This window comes from Rhipicephalus microplus, chromosome 4 (assembly GCF_043290135.1).
Source record: "Rhipicephalus microplus isolate Deutch F79 chromosome 4, USDA_Rmic, whole genome shotgun sequence".
In the NCBI taxonomy this organism is placed as follows: domain Eukaryota; kingdom Metazoa; phylum Arthropoda; class Arachnida; order Ixodida; family Ixodidae; genus Rhipicephalus; species Rhipicephalus microplus.
Window position 1 is genome coordinate 152,340,379 of NC_134703.1, and position 15,116 is coordinate 152,355,494.

The window sequence follows — 15,116 nt, forward strand, 5'->3', positions numbered from 1 at the left end:
GAGGAGAAATATGGGCCGATGTCCTCCCTTATATTGTATTCTGTTACAACACCGGGTACCAAGACACGGTTCACCAAACTCCCTTCTTCCTGGTCTACGGTAGGGATCCGGTGCTACCATTAGATATATACAGCCACTGAGAGCTTGAAGAGCTCAAAGAATAATCGAACTATTTCACGGTAGTGCGTGAACGACCACAAAAAGCCAGGGAGCTCGCGGCCACGCACATATGACTGGCTCAAGAAAAACAGAAGCGGCACTTTGACAAGCGCCACAAGGACGTTGTGTTTGAAAGAGGACAACAGGTGCTCCTCAAGGCTCCAACGTCCGGTGTGAAAACAACTGCATGGTACACCGGACCTCGCAAGATAGTGAAAAAACCATCTCCCGTTAACTACGAGATCGAACTCGCGGACAACATGGGAAGTGACATAGTGCATGTTGAAAAGTTAAGACAATATCTGAGCCGCATTGCTCACACGGAGCAACCCAATGCTTCGGACTAAGGTGTACATGGGTGCCGTTCAGTGTAAATAGTTGTTGGTCCTTGTATATAGTTTTGTGTGCCTGAAAGTGGATACACAATGTTTTGTTGACTTTTGTAAATAGTTACAGATAGGACTGTTTAAGTTAGCTTAGTTACGTCTGTCTTAGTGTTTTGTGTATGAATTCGGGACGAGTAGTTTCCAAAACCAGGCATGGGACGAGCGATAGCAGACGACGCTCGGTGCGTGTCTCGCGCCTTTGCGCTAGGAAAACGAAGTAAATCGGTGCAGAACTTTGGGGGCTCCCGAGGAACGTGAAATAAAAAGGAAGGGTCTGGCAGTCCTTTCCTGGTCTTGAAATAGTGTGGACGTCCTTCTTAGACCACCTCAGAACCTACTATATCCAACGGCCACAACGGCACGCCACAGAAGGGTTGTTAGATATATAAAGAAACTACTGGGTCACCTTTAAAATTGGCGTCAATCAGAGGCACTTTGAGGGAATAGACGCACTAACGCGTGGATCTTTTGTAGTGGTTGGCCGGCTTGAAACCACGAAGTCTTAAGGATATTCACATGCTCTCGACACCCAATGGCAGTGTACGCTCGTACCACGCTATATTACTGCGATATTACACGTGTATTGTGAAGCCGGTATACGAGATGCATGTGTTATAAATACACCTTGACTTCATTTGCAAGCAGATGAAGTTATTTTCGCTGTACTTCCAAGCAGACGCGTGGCTGTGACGTAGAAGACCTGGTTGACCCACAAATGGCCTGTAGGTTCGACCGTCCTCTATACCCAAAAATGTTTATTTATATTATCAGAATTTTGTCACAATTTTTCGGTCTTGGACTAGATGATAATTTTTCACTCACAGCCAACGAAGTCGACACCGAGACCGAGACCGACGCCGGAATTTCTGCGAAACAAGCTCTTTAACGTTATCGAGTTAAAAGCAGCTTCTACATTCAGTCAACCATTAGTTGGATGTTATAAATATAGTAGGATCATGTCATTACTGGCCTCTTATTGACGGATGCCCTATTGCCATCCAGGGCTCGCGCTGAGATTTGATTTGACGGTTGATTACGTAAGAGAATTCTTCTTAGACGACATCAAATGAACAGGCGAGTTGAGATTGCATTTTATGGAATGGCCGAATTAATTGTTTCATGGGAGTTCGTGCGTTTGGTGCATTAGGACATGGTGGAATAAAAGAAATGTTGACATGTCATAATTTAAATAATTCATTTCACGGGCGCTCTAAAAATTCGAGACCCTATGGCCAGTCGTGTACTTACTCATGACGTCACTTCGTTCCCACAGCAAAGCTGAGATTCACCAGGACATTGCGACCTGCCTCGAGGAGAACGCCTTGCAGTGCCGGTTCTGCAAAGAGTACCTCAGTGTCGATGTTTATTCCGTGGCCACCGACGAGGTCCTCATGTAAGACATTTCACCTGAGCTTCGAACTGAACTGTACGATTTGAGGAAAAAAAGTTTTTGACAATGTACCGCAAGAATTTAAATTATGGTCCATGCATGCTCTCTGCATGGCCTTTTTGCGAGTTCTCTTTTACTAGTAGGGACGACCGCACATACAATAGGAACTAGATTTCTCACATAAAGAAAGTGGCTCATGCTCTTGGATAGTCGTGAAAACTTTTCGTCACCAACACCACCACCAACAAGCTCACTCTTACATATTATGCTTTCGACAAAACTGCTTATAATTTCAATGTGTGTGCGCACTCGTGATTTTTGTTACTTCGAAACACAAAAATAGCTTTGTTTTTTTAGAAATGGGTACCATGTGGATTGATATGCTACAGCAGCGTTTAATATATGTGGGTGTTGTTTTTCGAACATCAACGAGCTTTCAACAAGTTCCGTGAGTGTCCTTCGCCATGTCTGACATGGCGGTGTAGCTTTGCTACGTGCTTTTCTTCAAACTTCCTGTGAGTTAACATCATTCTACTTTATCACTTCTTTAAAATCGTCTATGTCGTTGAAACATCTCGTTTGCATGGTCATTTCAAAGCGCTTCGTGAGCGCTCAAATAGTCATATAAAGCAGCGCCAGATTTTATCGACCCAACCTGCAAGCTCAAAACCAATTTAACTGTTATGATTGAGACACCTTGTAGTGAAGCACTTTAGAATAAGTTTGACTACCATAGGGTATCATGCACCTAAATCTAAGAGCATGGGTGTTAGCGCCCACGTCAAAAAGCAGCTTATGTGGTGAGGAATCGAAGCCGCGATACAGTGTACACTGTAGCTGGTACACTGTATAGCTGCTACCTCCAGCTCAGTCTGCAACGCACTGCGTTATCGGCCATACTAACACGGCTAGAAAAACGGAAGACGAAACTTAATAAACGCGGAAGGCTACATCTCGTGCGTGCAATGTAACGTTTCAGCAGTACTTGTAGCGGCAGTCTTTCACCTGCGTACAGTTCTTCCTGAGCATGAAGTACAGATATGCTGCGAATATTTTCCAGACACATTCTAATTGAAAGGAAGGGTACTTGGCTTTGTGAGTATCGTCAAAACTATTGAAAATGACTACTCGATGCTGTGGCAAATCTACTCACTTAAAGCTGCCGAATTGCGAATAGGGTGGGGGATTATTTTACAGTTGACAAAGCATGACCCTTCCTCGCCGATGGCGAATGCAGGCAGTCGCCCCCGGACAAAGCTGACCTGCGCGTTTGCAAGTGCCACAAAATGAAGGCCAACGCGTACGGGCAGATTGGCCAGCACTACCTAATGTCCGGCATGCGTGGACGAGCGCTTGAGGCCTACCTGTCGGCCACCCAGTGCTCGCTGGACGTGGACGACGTCAAGAAGGTGCGCTGCTCAATTCTGTACACCACGTACTTCAGTTAGCGCTAGATTCTTTACACTCAGTACGGTGAGGCTGCGCATAGGATTGTGCGTTTCGGCTTTTCAATCATTCCGTACGTCGTATACCCTGTTCGGCGTTATGTGTGCTTAGGGCTGTCTGATTACGGAAAGACTGAAGGTGAGTAGGGGTATGCAAAATGAACTTTGATCATTTTCAACACCATTATAGCCGAGCACGTGGCATTTTTGTCTCGTTTGGTACTAGTGCTGCTATCAATATGCGCTGCAAGAGGAACCACAAAAACTTGATATGCAGAATAAATGTACAGCTACTATACATGTCGAGTACTCCACACTATAGGCCTAAAAGATAAATAATTGCGTCTTATTTAATCATAAGCCACTGTGATACGTATCGAACAGGACAGACTACAAGAGAAAAACGAAAATAAGCAGCGTCTGATACAATTTTACAGAAGGAAATCAGTTACAGTCTTTTACAACGCAAAAAAAAATCACTCGATATTTTGAAGATGATGCTGCCAACTTGGGACCACGGCTGACCCCCTGACTGTAGTGAATGTCATTGTGCGCAGGCCGAGGAGTATCTCGAGAACAGCGAGACTGTTTTCAAGACTTCCAGCTGGGAGAACGTGGATGAGCGCTACCTCAAGCTTAAGCGCATCGCGATCAGCCGCATGAGGGCGACCGTGAGTGACAGTGAACTTACGTAGTCACAAGTTAGACGAAAGTTTGTACGGTCAGGTATCATGATGATGATGTAGAGGCAGTCACTGACTGAGTCAGGGAAAAAACAAATGTTTCGGAACCCATACGGGTTTCTTTTTCACACTAAGCAGGCCGTATGTTACTTGAGGGTTGAAGATCTTTAAGCTCGAGGCTTGTCCGTTGGCGTTGTTGGCTGTGGCCACCGCTGACGATGAGGATGATGCTGATTTTTTCTGCCATTAAGGAACATAACGTGGAAAGTACCCACTGAACGCAGTGACGATGACGTTGATGATTATCATGATCGTGGACAAGAGCTGGCTTGTGCAGTAGACAACGTTTTGAGATGCTCTACGATGCATTTTGTATCACTGGAAACAACCAGTAACCACGAGGGGAACGTGCCGAGACCTCGTATTTGCAGACTTCACGTTAGATCCGATACCACAAAGGAGTAATAAGGAAAGCAAAACGAAATTCACTGCTCCACGCAACATACCAGTTATGACTAGAGACTGGAATATAGGCGAATGCCTATTTGATTTTTGCGTTCTTATTGCGGCATTTTGATCAATGAGCATGAAATATAGGTCAAGAAGTGCTTTTATGGTGCCTATATCTGTGTATTTTTGACGTAGGTGCCTGAATTTTTATTCATTCCCTTTAACTGCCTGTTGGTGAAATCAGTGTCTATATGAACCATATTTAATCTCAAATTTAGAATTCGAGTACAGTTGAAAGTCGGTATTCATGTTCCTGGGCAAAATTGAGCATTCAGAACTCTACGTGGTGCAACCTATACTTCATCTCATATTAGCCTCTACACATGTAATCACCCACATTGCGTCGTCTGCTCGGCATGGTGTCCCCGGCGTCTTCACGCGGACATAGGGAACAGAAAGTACTTTTGTGCAGCTGCAAGACGATGGAGAACGAATGCGAAACCCATGGAGTTTATAAGGGGAGAGTAGAGTGTAGGTTTAAAAATCAGATGTGTACATGGTTTTTGTTTCATTTGTAATTTATTTCATGAAGGACGCTTCAAGAGGCCACATGAGAAATTTTAGCACGACACTGCACGACGTTGTGTCCCCATCGAAAGGTTTTTCACCACAATACTTTTTAATTGGTTCATTACTAGCGCCCAAATCATGATGCGAGGAGGTGTGCTGAAACACTTGCTCCTCACCCACTGTACACTTTGAGAGACAAATTCTTCCCCTGCCCTCTTCTGTATCTGAGCGACTCGCATTGAAACTGAAAAGCGCGCCCTTTTCGCAAACGGAGGCTGTGCAATGATTGCAGTGGCCTTTGTGCGCCCGGTAACTTCAACATAATCGTTCCGATGAAACCCAAACACTAGCCAAGACGTACGATTTACCCCACTGCAAGGACTCGCTCCCTGGATTTCGTGCCGACTGGTTGTGCCTCCGCGATCTCCGACAACAGCGCAACTCCGGCTGACCGGGCTCGCCCTACGCCATCTCCTGACGCCGACAATACCTCTCGCCGAGTGGTGCCCCGTCCTCGGACTCCTGTGACCGTGCCCATTTTTCTTATCTCTTCCTTACTTCCGTCGTTTTCTGTCGTTCACTGTCCCTGCGCCTCGCTCTCTCCTTCCTTTCCCTATCTTTACCTTTAGTCCCTCCTTTAACCCCCCCCCCCCCCCCTTGTGAGCTACTCTTCAGGTGTTCTCCCCCGAGAGACACTTACGGGGCTCACTTTTCTCTTCTTTTCATTCAAAATCACTCACACACTGCAAGATAGGGGTGCGCGATCGAGCATACACCCTTTTATTTTCTACGTGGGCCAAATTACGAGTGAGAGATGAGAGCCGCAGCGCGCTCACGGCGCCATCTTGCTCATAATGCTGAAAACACGATAATTCCCCCCCTTTAGATTCCCGCCAACAGTGGTAAGTGGTAGATATGAATACTTGCCGTTTGAACGTTGCAGGAGGTACTTCTCGGTGGCTCGGTAGTTAACGCCTCGTTTTCACGACGCGGAGATCCTACCTTCGATTACGCGCGCCGTAGTCTTATTTCTGGATTTTTTCTTCTTTCTTGCATTTTCTTATATATAGATACGCATACATATACGGTGCCTGACGCCAGCGTCGACACTGACGCCAGCGGCGAAATCCAGTCGAAAGTGTCCATTTATTCGTTATCGCAATGAAAAGCTACATACGACTCTTACCTGCTTACGGTAAGAGTCGTATACGGGACCCATCTGGATTCCTTGTTCACACTATAAGGAATCCACATGGGTAACGTGCGTTTTTTCACCTTGACTTGGTCAGTGACCGATCTACATCTTTATGAGAGTGAGCTTATAGGGAAAAGAATAGCTTAATAATTATTACTAAGACTGCCCATCTGTGGCTCTGACTCGACTTAGTGGAGTCGAAAAAACTTCATTTCGAGAAATTTCGGGCCTCCTAGGCCCTCTGGGTCTCCTCCCTCCCCCCACGCAACCCCTCTACACTCAAACGTTTGTCCCTCCCTTTTTTTTTTCATTGTTACATTTCACAGGCTGACGCTTACTGCTGCTGCTATGAAATATTAAAATTCCTAAAGCGTCACTCCGTGAGGGTATCACCAAAGCGTATGCGAAACAGCGTAGCCAGGAGGGGGGGGGGGGGGGGGCTGTTTAAACATCATGCCACGTGTATTTTATGCTTGATTTGTACGAGTGCGTGCAACATGTGCATCAAAATATTGAACACTATGGTGAGGGAAGGTTGAACATTTAATCTTATTCCCCTGGCTACGTCACTGATGTCCACCTCGAAACGTGACCTGAAAATAGTCTTTCAATTTCGGATGGCTCATTGAGAAAGTGGAAAAAGAAGAAGCACTGTGCATTCGTGTTGTTGCGGTCGCTATTGATGTGAAAGAAATATTTTGACTATCTCCCAAAGAAGTGAAAAATGCCTGTAATAGAATTTATATTTATTTAATTCATTCAGCATTTCACAAGGAAGCGACTGTAATCGCATTCATATTTAATTTATTTTGAACTTTACCAAGACAACCGTATTTTTGAACAGGTGAACGCAGCTGCAAACGAAGGTCGTAAGAAATGGCGGAATTCCATATGAACAGGCTGTAGCAGGACTTCCTGTTGTTTCCCTCACAAGTAAATTAAGCATGCTATATAAATGGAGACTAAAGCGCAAAACACTTTTTCATGTATTAGTAAAGTACCATTTTACCATCCCAAAAACAGCACCCTTTCTGCGTCACGACACCTCAGAAGCTAGAAATCCAGCGAAAAGAAACTGTGGGTGGAGACGCCCACCTGACATTCCCGCACCAAACACTGTGACGTCATAGAAGTTTTAAGGTGTCTACTGGGTGCTACGTACCTTCTAATTGATAAAATTGATGTACATTGTAATCTTTGGGTGCAATATTTAGCATACGAGGTTTCAGAAAATTCCGCCGAGCCAATGTCGCGAAAGTACAAAAAATACATTGTGGAATTTCTTGTGTCACGCCCGCAAATCGCGGCGCGAAATTGAAAAATGACACTCTGAAAATAAAAAAAAATGAAACCTTGATTTTCTCCTCTGATACTGAACTTACGGCAGTGAAACTTACGACATTAGAGTTCTCATAGTACAATATATCAATCTAAAACAACTCATTGTTTTTTTTTGGTCCCTTTAATTAATGAAAAAAAAGGTGTATGTATGTTTTGAGGGGCATTCATTTTCGTTGCTCAGCATCAAGTTTCTGACCTTTTTTGTGGTTTCTTACTTTCGCATGCAATAAATGTCGCTCTGATGTGGTATGTCCCTCTGAACGCACTAAATTCCCTTTCCACCTTTTTTAACACCGCGTTCTTCGAATTTGCGCGATGTTTCCCATGACCGCGGAAGCCGTTTTCCATCCCAGATCCAGCTTTACTACGGCAATATTGACGCGTCGCTGCAAGAGATCAAGCTGGCGTTCCAGTGGCTCGGACGGAACATCCCGAAGGACTACCGCAAGAACGCCTCGAACTACGCTCTGCGCGTGGTCCAGTGGTACGTGGAGCGCCTTTGCCGGCGTAACGATGACAGAACGTGTGCGTTAGATCAGCCTGTGTGCTGCTTCGGTACTGTATAAGTCATTGAGACAATTTGATGTTTCATTCACCGAGGTTTTGTTGTAAGTCTCGAAAGAGCCCTAGCAGGCTGATTCTCTCGACAGTGACACAGCGTATGCCGACGCAGCAGTTTGGGATTCGTAGTTCGAACTGATCTCGACATCCTGACCAATTAGTCCTAATGACTGATATGCGGTTATAGCAGCGCCTTAGAAGGCACTTATATAGAAATGGCAACTTTATGAAAGCGCAGCCACTTAACTTCATAATCTGAGAGGTGTATATATCTAATATGCGACATTTGAGGCCCCTTTCGGTAGCCAATACATTTTTATACATTTGTTCATTTTAGCTTTGTAGGTGTTATTTTATTTCACTTCGTTTTTCCTTTATTTCACTGAGTTAAGGTCTTGACCATACTAACAACAATGGACACCTTGCCGGAGCAAATCTTTAAAAGTGATTCACTATTACCTCTTTCGTGTACCCTCATTCACACCGAACGCGGTGCGGCAAAGCGGCTTAGCCGGCTTTTCAATGCGGCGAATGCGTGAACCGGGTTAGACCGCATGCCTCCTTCGGCTGGCCGTGCGGCAGAAAAGGCGGACATCTCGCGCTTATGCTTATGTGTCGTTGTCGCTTGGCAATGCTTCTCCCAAAGGTACACCACCGCGCCTCCACCGCGTGGCGTTCTGATTGGTTGCGGCAAAGTGGTGAGCTTCGGCGGGCGGCGAAAAATTGGTCGGGGAGCGATCGGCCTTGCCGCCTGGCTTTTTTCCCACTTTCGCTGCCTAGAAAAGAACTTTGGCCTGTTTTCCACGTTGCCGCCTTGCCGCTTTGGCCGCCCCACCATCGGTGTGAACAACTCTTTATATGAATCACTCCTGCCACGGTAGCAACATTTTATTTGATGTCGTCTCAAATTAGGTACACATAGTGAACGGGATTAAAGTTATTGTCATATAATGTAATCAGAAAAGCACGTGCATTCACGAGGTGCCTTTTGTTTTAACGTGTGAGTGTACTGTCGTGGAGGCCAGGGGCAGGCTGGTTTATTTTCTTACGCTACGCTGAAACCATGGCCCCCATAAAGGGACCATGGTTTCTTATGGTATTATCATCTCATAGTATTACCATCTGGAATGGCAGATGGACCGTGTTAGTCTGGTGCGGCGTAGTGTTCACAAAGGTCAACAACTTCATGCCATCCGATGTTGGGGCACCTTGGGGTAGGGGCAATCGTGCACTTCGGGGGATGTTTTCCAACGACGCAACTGGGTGCCCTTATTTGACTGGGTTGCGCCGTAAAGTGGCCCCCCTACTCGCACAGCAGTTCTGCTCTTATGCGTGCGCAGCACCAGAGCGTGGCTTGGTACCACTAGGCGGTGGTTTTCTATTGAATGTTCCATTATCAAAACAGCCAAGCCTCTATGGGTCGCAAGCCCAGCGCCGTGCTCCGCGCACTGACGCCAACAAAGACAAGCGACCCTAGGGTGCCATGGTCTGCGTAGCAACCCCACGCCAGCGGGAACCTCCACACGAGAACCATGGAGGCGAGGCGGACTACCCGCTGTTCCCTCCTTCTTGGCCGTGTGAGCATCCGTCTCCACTTACGCGTTGCCCGTGGCGGACCTCAAGGAGGTGGGGAGGGCATGATCCGAGGTCATGGCTCCAATTAGGCTGAATTACGTGGGCGCGCCACCACCCATACCATCCAGGCACCTGGATCATGGAATGGACCGGGAACTTGTCTGTCTGCGTGCAAGGACCGATCCCTTAGTCGCGGCATCCACATACGCTGGATTATAGAAGGACGCAAACACCTCCTGCCAATGCTGCCTAGTTTGTCAGGTCCTGTCTCAAGGAATGCGTTCCAAATGCCAGTGCTTCTGAGACGTCAGATTATAGGAGCTTACCATTCTCCCAGCCATTCCGGCACTGTTCTGTTCACCTAGCAAACTATGGTCTTGCAAATTTGGTCTTGCACCTTTCATTACCTTGCGAACAGCACATGGAAAATGAATGCATCGGTTAAGAGGACCACAAAGAACAGTGAAAACGTCTTGTGTACAACATCATGAGAATGGAATTTTAGCAATGACGTTATCTGTATTGCCTGCGATGTACGGCAGTAACACACACAAGCTAAAGCAATCACTGTCTTTAATTAACGTAGTCTCTATAACGTAGTTTTTAGTTTTGTGTCTATTTACTTCCTTATTTCTTCATTGGGTTAAAAACCGGGAGGGGTTGTGGGGGGTGACCGTCAGGCTACGGCGCTATATCTAAAATTTGACTTGCGCTCAAGACTCTTCCGCTCATCCTCGAGTCACTGCAAAACATACGCGCAGGCGAAAGTCCTTATCAGCTGAAGTAACTTTTATAGAATAATTAGGTTCCATCAATAAAACTTAGGTTGTCAGTTCAGGCCAGGCCGTTCGCTAGAATTTTTTTCGGGAGCACTTGTTGGCCTTGGAAACACCTATCATTGCGGGTCTGCGGTAGGCACTTGTATTGTAGCTTCATGTCTCGTAATTTCCCATTATCAACACGCTGCCAAGTCATCTAGAAATCAATCCTTATAAGTAGTTTGAATGTATCCTTCGATGTTAATTTCTGTTGCCTGAACAATATTCCAGCTGCCGTGTGGACGAAATCGAGGAGGAGGAGTTCTGCCTGAACACGGCGGCGCGCGTGTTCCTAAACCGGCGAGACCCCCGTGTAGCCCTGGATGTGTCCAGCCACTTCTGGGAGCTGGTCACCTGCCGAAACGCGCCGCTATACAAGGTACCTCCGTGTGAGGCTGAAACGCGCCGCTTCCTTTGAGGCAGTAACCAGTTAATGGTGACGTAAAATCGCGACTTCATTTCTCCTCGACAACTAAACAGACGACACGTCGGTATGAGCAGTGCCTTCTCTATAGCGCGGTCTGGTAAAGAAGTAACTGGTATGAATTAGAGCGAAAAGACGTATCTGTTGTTCAAGTGAGGGCCAACCTTTCTGAACACTCGAGATAAGTCATACGCAAACTCTAACGTCCAACTAGAAATGTGCTATGGGGTTGTATCGCGATAAGGTGAAATAGCTCGCTTCGCAGAAATTCCGGTGTTGGAGGTTATGAGCGAGAAATCATCTTATGCGTGACTAAATAATTGAGAACGACTGAAATACGAAACGAAAGAAATGAAAATAAATGATAAAAATCTGGGTCCGAGTGAGGACACCGAACCAGGGTCGTTTGGTTCCGGGTGGGGATCGAACACGGGTTGTTTGCGTGGCAGGCGGATGTTCTACCACATGGCCACGCGTCTGCTTCTTATTACAGTGAAGAGAGCTTCCTCTGCTCGGAAATACAGCGAATGCAGCTTTCATGCTTTACAAACACACGCGTCCTCTATACATGCTTTGCAGAATAAATATTGCAGTAATACTGCAGCGTTTTACAAGCGCCCATTTCCAGTGGGCGTCAGTGCATGTGATTGTCATAATGGATTCGTCGTTTAAGCCAGTCACCCACTACAAAAGGCACACACGACACTGGGCCAGCGTTCTTTGTGGCAGACATTGTAGAATTTTTCAAATATAGGGTAACAATCTGTGCGTTATGATATTAAGTTTCCATGAACGGTAACAAAGATACCTGCGTTTCGTCATTTAAGAACACTTTCTAATCTAACTCCATTTTAAAATGCGCAGCAGTGGCCATTAGCAAAACAAACACGTCGACGCAATTTCGACAGCTTGGCCGGCCCGGCCCTATTTTGACGGGTCCCGAACAGATATCGCTCTCGCCGCTGCGATCAGAGCAAAAATTTTTAACATGTTGAAAGCTCGCCGTGGACTGCTGCGGTGGGAGCGAACTGCCATTTTTTTCGCCGCGAGCGAACTCACAGACTGAAAATCGCAACTTTTTGTGTCATGTCAAATGTCCTTTACCACCCTGAGTTACCCATAAAAATGTTAACTTGTCGTCATTACAGCATACCGAAAAAAATAACAGACGTTAGAAATTTTTGGTCGTTACTCCATGAACAGAAATCTTTAACTGGTGCGTCTTCGCCGCAGGACCTAGTATAGCAACTTTATGAAATTCATATATATTCATATATATCTCACATTGAAGCTGTACACCAAACAAGTCTTACCAGAAATATAGATTTAGTGAAAATTTCTACAAACGTGCTTTAGCTCTGCCGAACTTTAGGGGCCTAAAGTTGACTGTTTAGCTATGTGATCGTTTCAGACTCTGATTGTTTCCGAAGCGACAAAAGAGCGGACAGTTAGTCAACGCTAACGAGGCGGGCTGCTGACGAAAAAATATTTCTAAACGCAATCAATATATTGATACGTACTCACCTCTATGCACGCACATCAGTGATATGACTGCGTCCAATTGACGCAACAATTGCAAACACTCGTTCTCTTCATTTCTTTTCTCCGTTGCGCAGAAGATGCCAGCCATATCGCTGGTCATCGAGAGCAGCCACTACGTGCACATCGCATACAAGAAACAGAAGAAACTTGAAGACACGGCCATCAAGGAGTAAGACTTCATGCACCAGCCTGGCTGTTTTTTTATTTTTGTCCGTCTCGTTGTCGTAGAACAGGGATCTTGAAGACGCTGCCCACGTGCCTCTTGTTAGTGGTCCGACCCTCACAAGAATGTAACGGACGCCCTCATAAGGTCATCCCATCTATCTTTTGAATGCGAATGTATTTCTTAGTTGGGGCATGTCAGGCGTCTGTCGGTGTCCGCACGCCGGCAGGTGTTATCCCTCCACTCTATCTCTCTTTCTCATAGCAACAGCTGCGCGTCCGTGCTTATCCTCGCCCCTAGCAACCAGAGCAGGAGATGCGGGCAGAGTAGCGGAGAGTGAGTGGAGAGGGGGAGCGCGCTCTTGCATGTGAGGGCGCTCGCGTCGTGGAAGCTCGACGGATCTCCCGCCCGCATGTGTTGAGAAAGTGTAGTAGAGGGTAGGTGCAATGCTTCGCCGCTCCTTCTCTCTGTGTATTCTCTCTCCTCTCTGTGCCTCACTCTCCCGCCCACTCACTTGTACTTGTAATCTCACGTATTGGTTTGAGTGCGCCATGTTGGGATGTTAACCTTTGTGTTTTGTATATTTAACAACTAAATGAGCAGTGTTACCATAGATGCATACGCATGAAAACGGTTATGTTGGTGCATCCGCCGTTTTATAGAATCCATGTCGTTCTATACCAAGACAAGAAAACATGGGCATAACGGCCAATGCAAGATGGTGGCATCCAGATGTATAACTTGTAGTGAAACGTGCACCTCACTCTCGACTGTTCACTGGCTGATGAATGTGTAAATAACTTGTTGCGGTACAAATCGTCGTCTCGTCATTAATTTATAAAGTTACATTGCTGTGTACCCTCGCGCGAGAAATGCATTCGCATTTCCTCATTTCCTCACGATCTTCTCGGGGAGGGGGCATTTTTTTTATTTTTCTTAAAAAATGCGTTAATGAGTTGCAGAGGCATGACTCTTCTAAAGTGTATCTTTGTTCGCGAATCACTCCTTGCAGTCACCACGTGTTGATACAGAACCGTGAAGCAAGTAATTGCACATTTTAGAGTGGGCACCTACATTTTAATTACTTTCTAGATAGGCAACTATGTGTACCTAATATAAGATGTGAGAAAGAGCTATTCAAATGCATCGTACGAACAACTTGCGGTAACTTGACACTTACATTAACGAGCCACTCTGCTGCAGCTGCATCCACGCTCTGGAGGTAGAGAAGCACCCTCGAGTGAGTGACTTGGTGGCTGTGCTCAACACGCTCATCAAGATCGTCGAGGTGCGCTTCTTGCGCACTGAAATCGCCTCAGCAGTGGACGTGGGTAAGCACACGCGTGCAAGCTCTAGCGTTAACCACGTGTCATCATCATCACCTCCATCATCACTATATATCATCATCGTCATCATCAGCCTGACTACATCCACTGCAGGACAAAGGCGTCTCCCATGTTCAGCCAGCCAACTCGGTCTTGTGCTTGCTGCTGCCACTTTATACCAGCAAACTTCCTTATATCGTCTGCCCATCTAACTTCTGCCCCTCACTCGATCACCTTCTCTTAGAATTCAGTCTGTGATGCGGTTATCTTGCCTTCACACTACGAGTCCTGCCCATGCCGATTTCTTCTTCTTGATTTCGACTATGATGTCCTTAACAACCATTTGTTCCCTGATATACTCTGCACTCTTCTTGTCCCTTAAGGTTCTACATATCATTTTCATTTTCATTGCTCACTGCGTCGTCCTCAACTTAAGTTCAACCCTCTAAGTAATTCTTTAGGTTTCTGCTCCGTAGGTAAGTTCTGGCAAGATGCAACTTTTACATACCTTCCTTTTGACTACGTGTACTGCTCCAGCAAATAACGTTTTCTTCCTAACGCACCTTTAACATGACGGGTGGCTGAGCTAAGCAGACGCGCATAATGCATGTGCGAACATTAACTCGGTGTTTTTTTGCAGGGTATGAGGCCTTCCGCATCGCCCTCAGCGTCCACTACACCTCCATGCTGCTCAAGATCTTGCCGTACCTGGCACAAACGCTGTTGTACAGCAAGAAGTAAGCATCGCTTGCATTGCTCTCGCTGCAAAGTGAGGCAATTACTGACACTGACGTCCGTTGCGCATTTCTGTTTGCAGTCACAGCAAGTGCCGTGAAGTGCTGAGCCACCTGCGCCACGTGGCCGAGGTTGCCGAAGACACCGTCGGCATGGCACTCTACTACGGTGGCCTGGCCGAGCTGCTCGTGCACCAGTGTGAGCATTGCATTTTTTTTTTGTACCCACTGTTTACGCGAACAAGTACGTTTCTCTAGGCGCTTTCAATACTTTGCATCCCGTCATAGCCAACAAAGTTATTTGTAAGAAGAGAAGTGGACGCTAGAGGTGCCACCTTCAACAGAAGGCAGCCCA

The 15,116-nt window shown here is 46.3% G+C and overlaps 1 protein-coding gene across 1 annotated transcript in view; it reads left to right on the top strand.

Moving 5' to 3' along the window:
- LOC119172912 (adenylate cyclase type 10) overlaps positions 1–15,116 on the top strand; it is a 96,414-nt gene that overhangs the window by 67,451 nt on the left and 13,847 nt on the right. Inside the window, exons 21-29 of the mRNA XM_075893195.1 lie at positions 1,819–1,938; positions 3,173–3,344; positions 3,938–4,051; positions 7,973–8,103; positions 10,805–10,952; positions 12,614–12,708; positions 13,906–14,033; positions 14,668–14,764; positions 14,845–14,960. Coding sequence (XP_075749310.1) covers positions 1,819–1,938; positions 3,173–3,344; positions 3,938–4,051; positions 7,973–8,103; positions 10,805–10,952; positions 12,614–12,708; positions 13,906–14,033; positions 14,668–14,764; positions 14,845–14,960 — 1,121 coding nt within the window. The remainder of the gene's footprint in view (positions 1–1,818; positions 1,939–3,172; positions 3,345–3,937; positions 4,052–7,972; positions 8,104–10,804; positions 10,953–12,613; positions 12,709–13,905; positions 14,034–14,667; positions 14,765–14,844; positions 14,961–15,116) is intronic.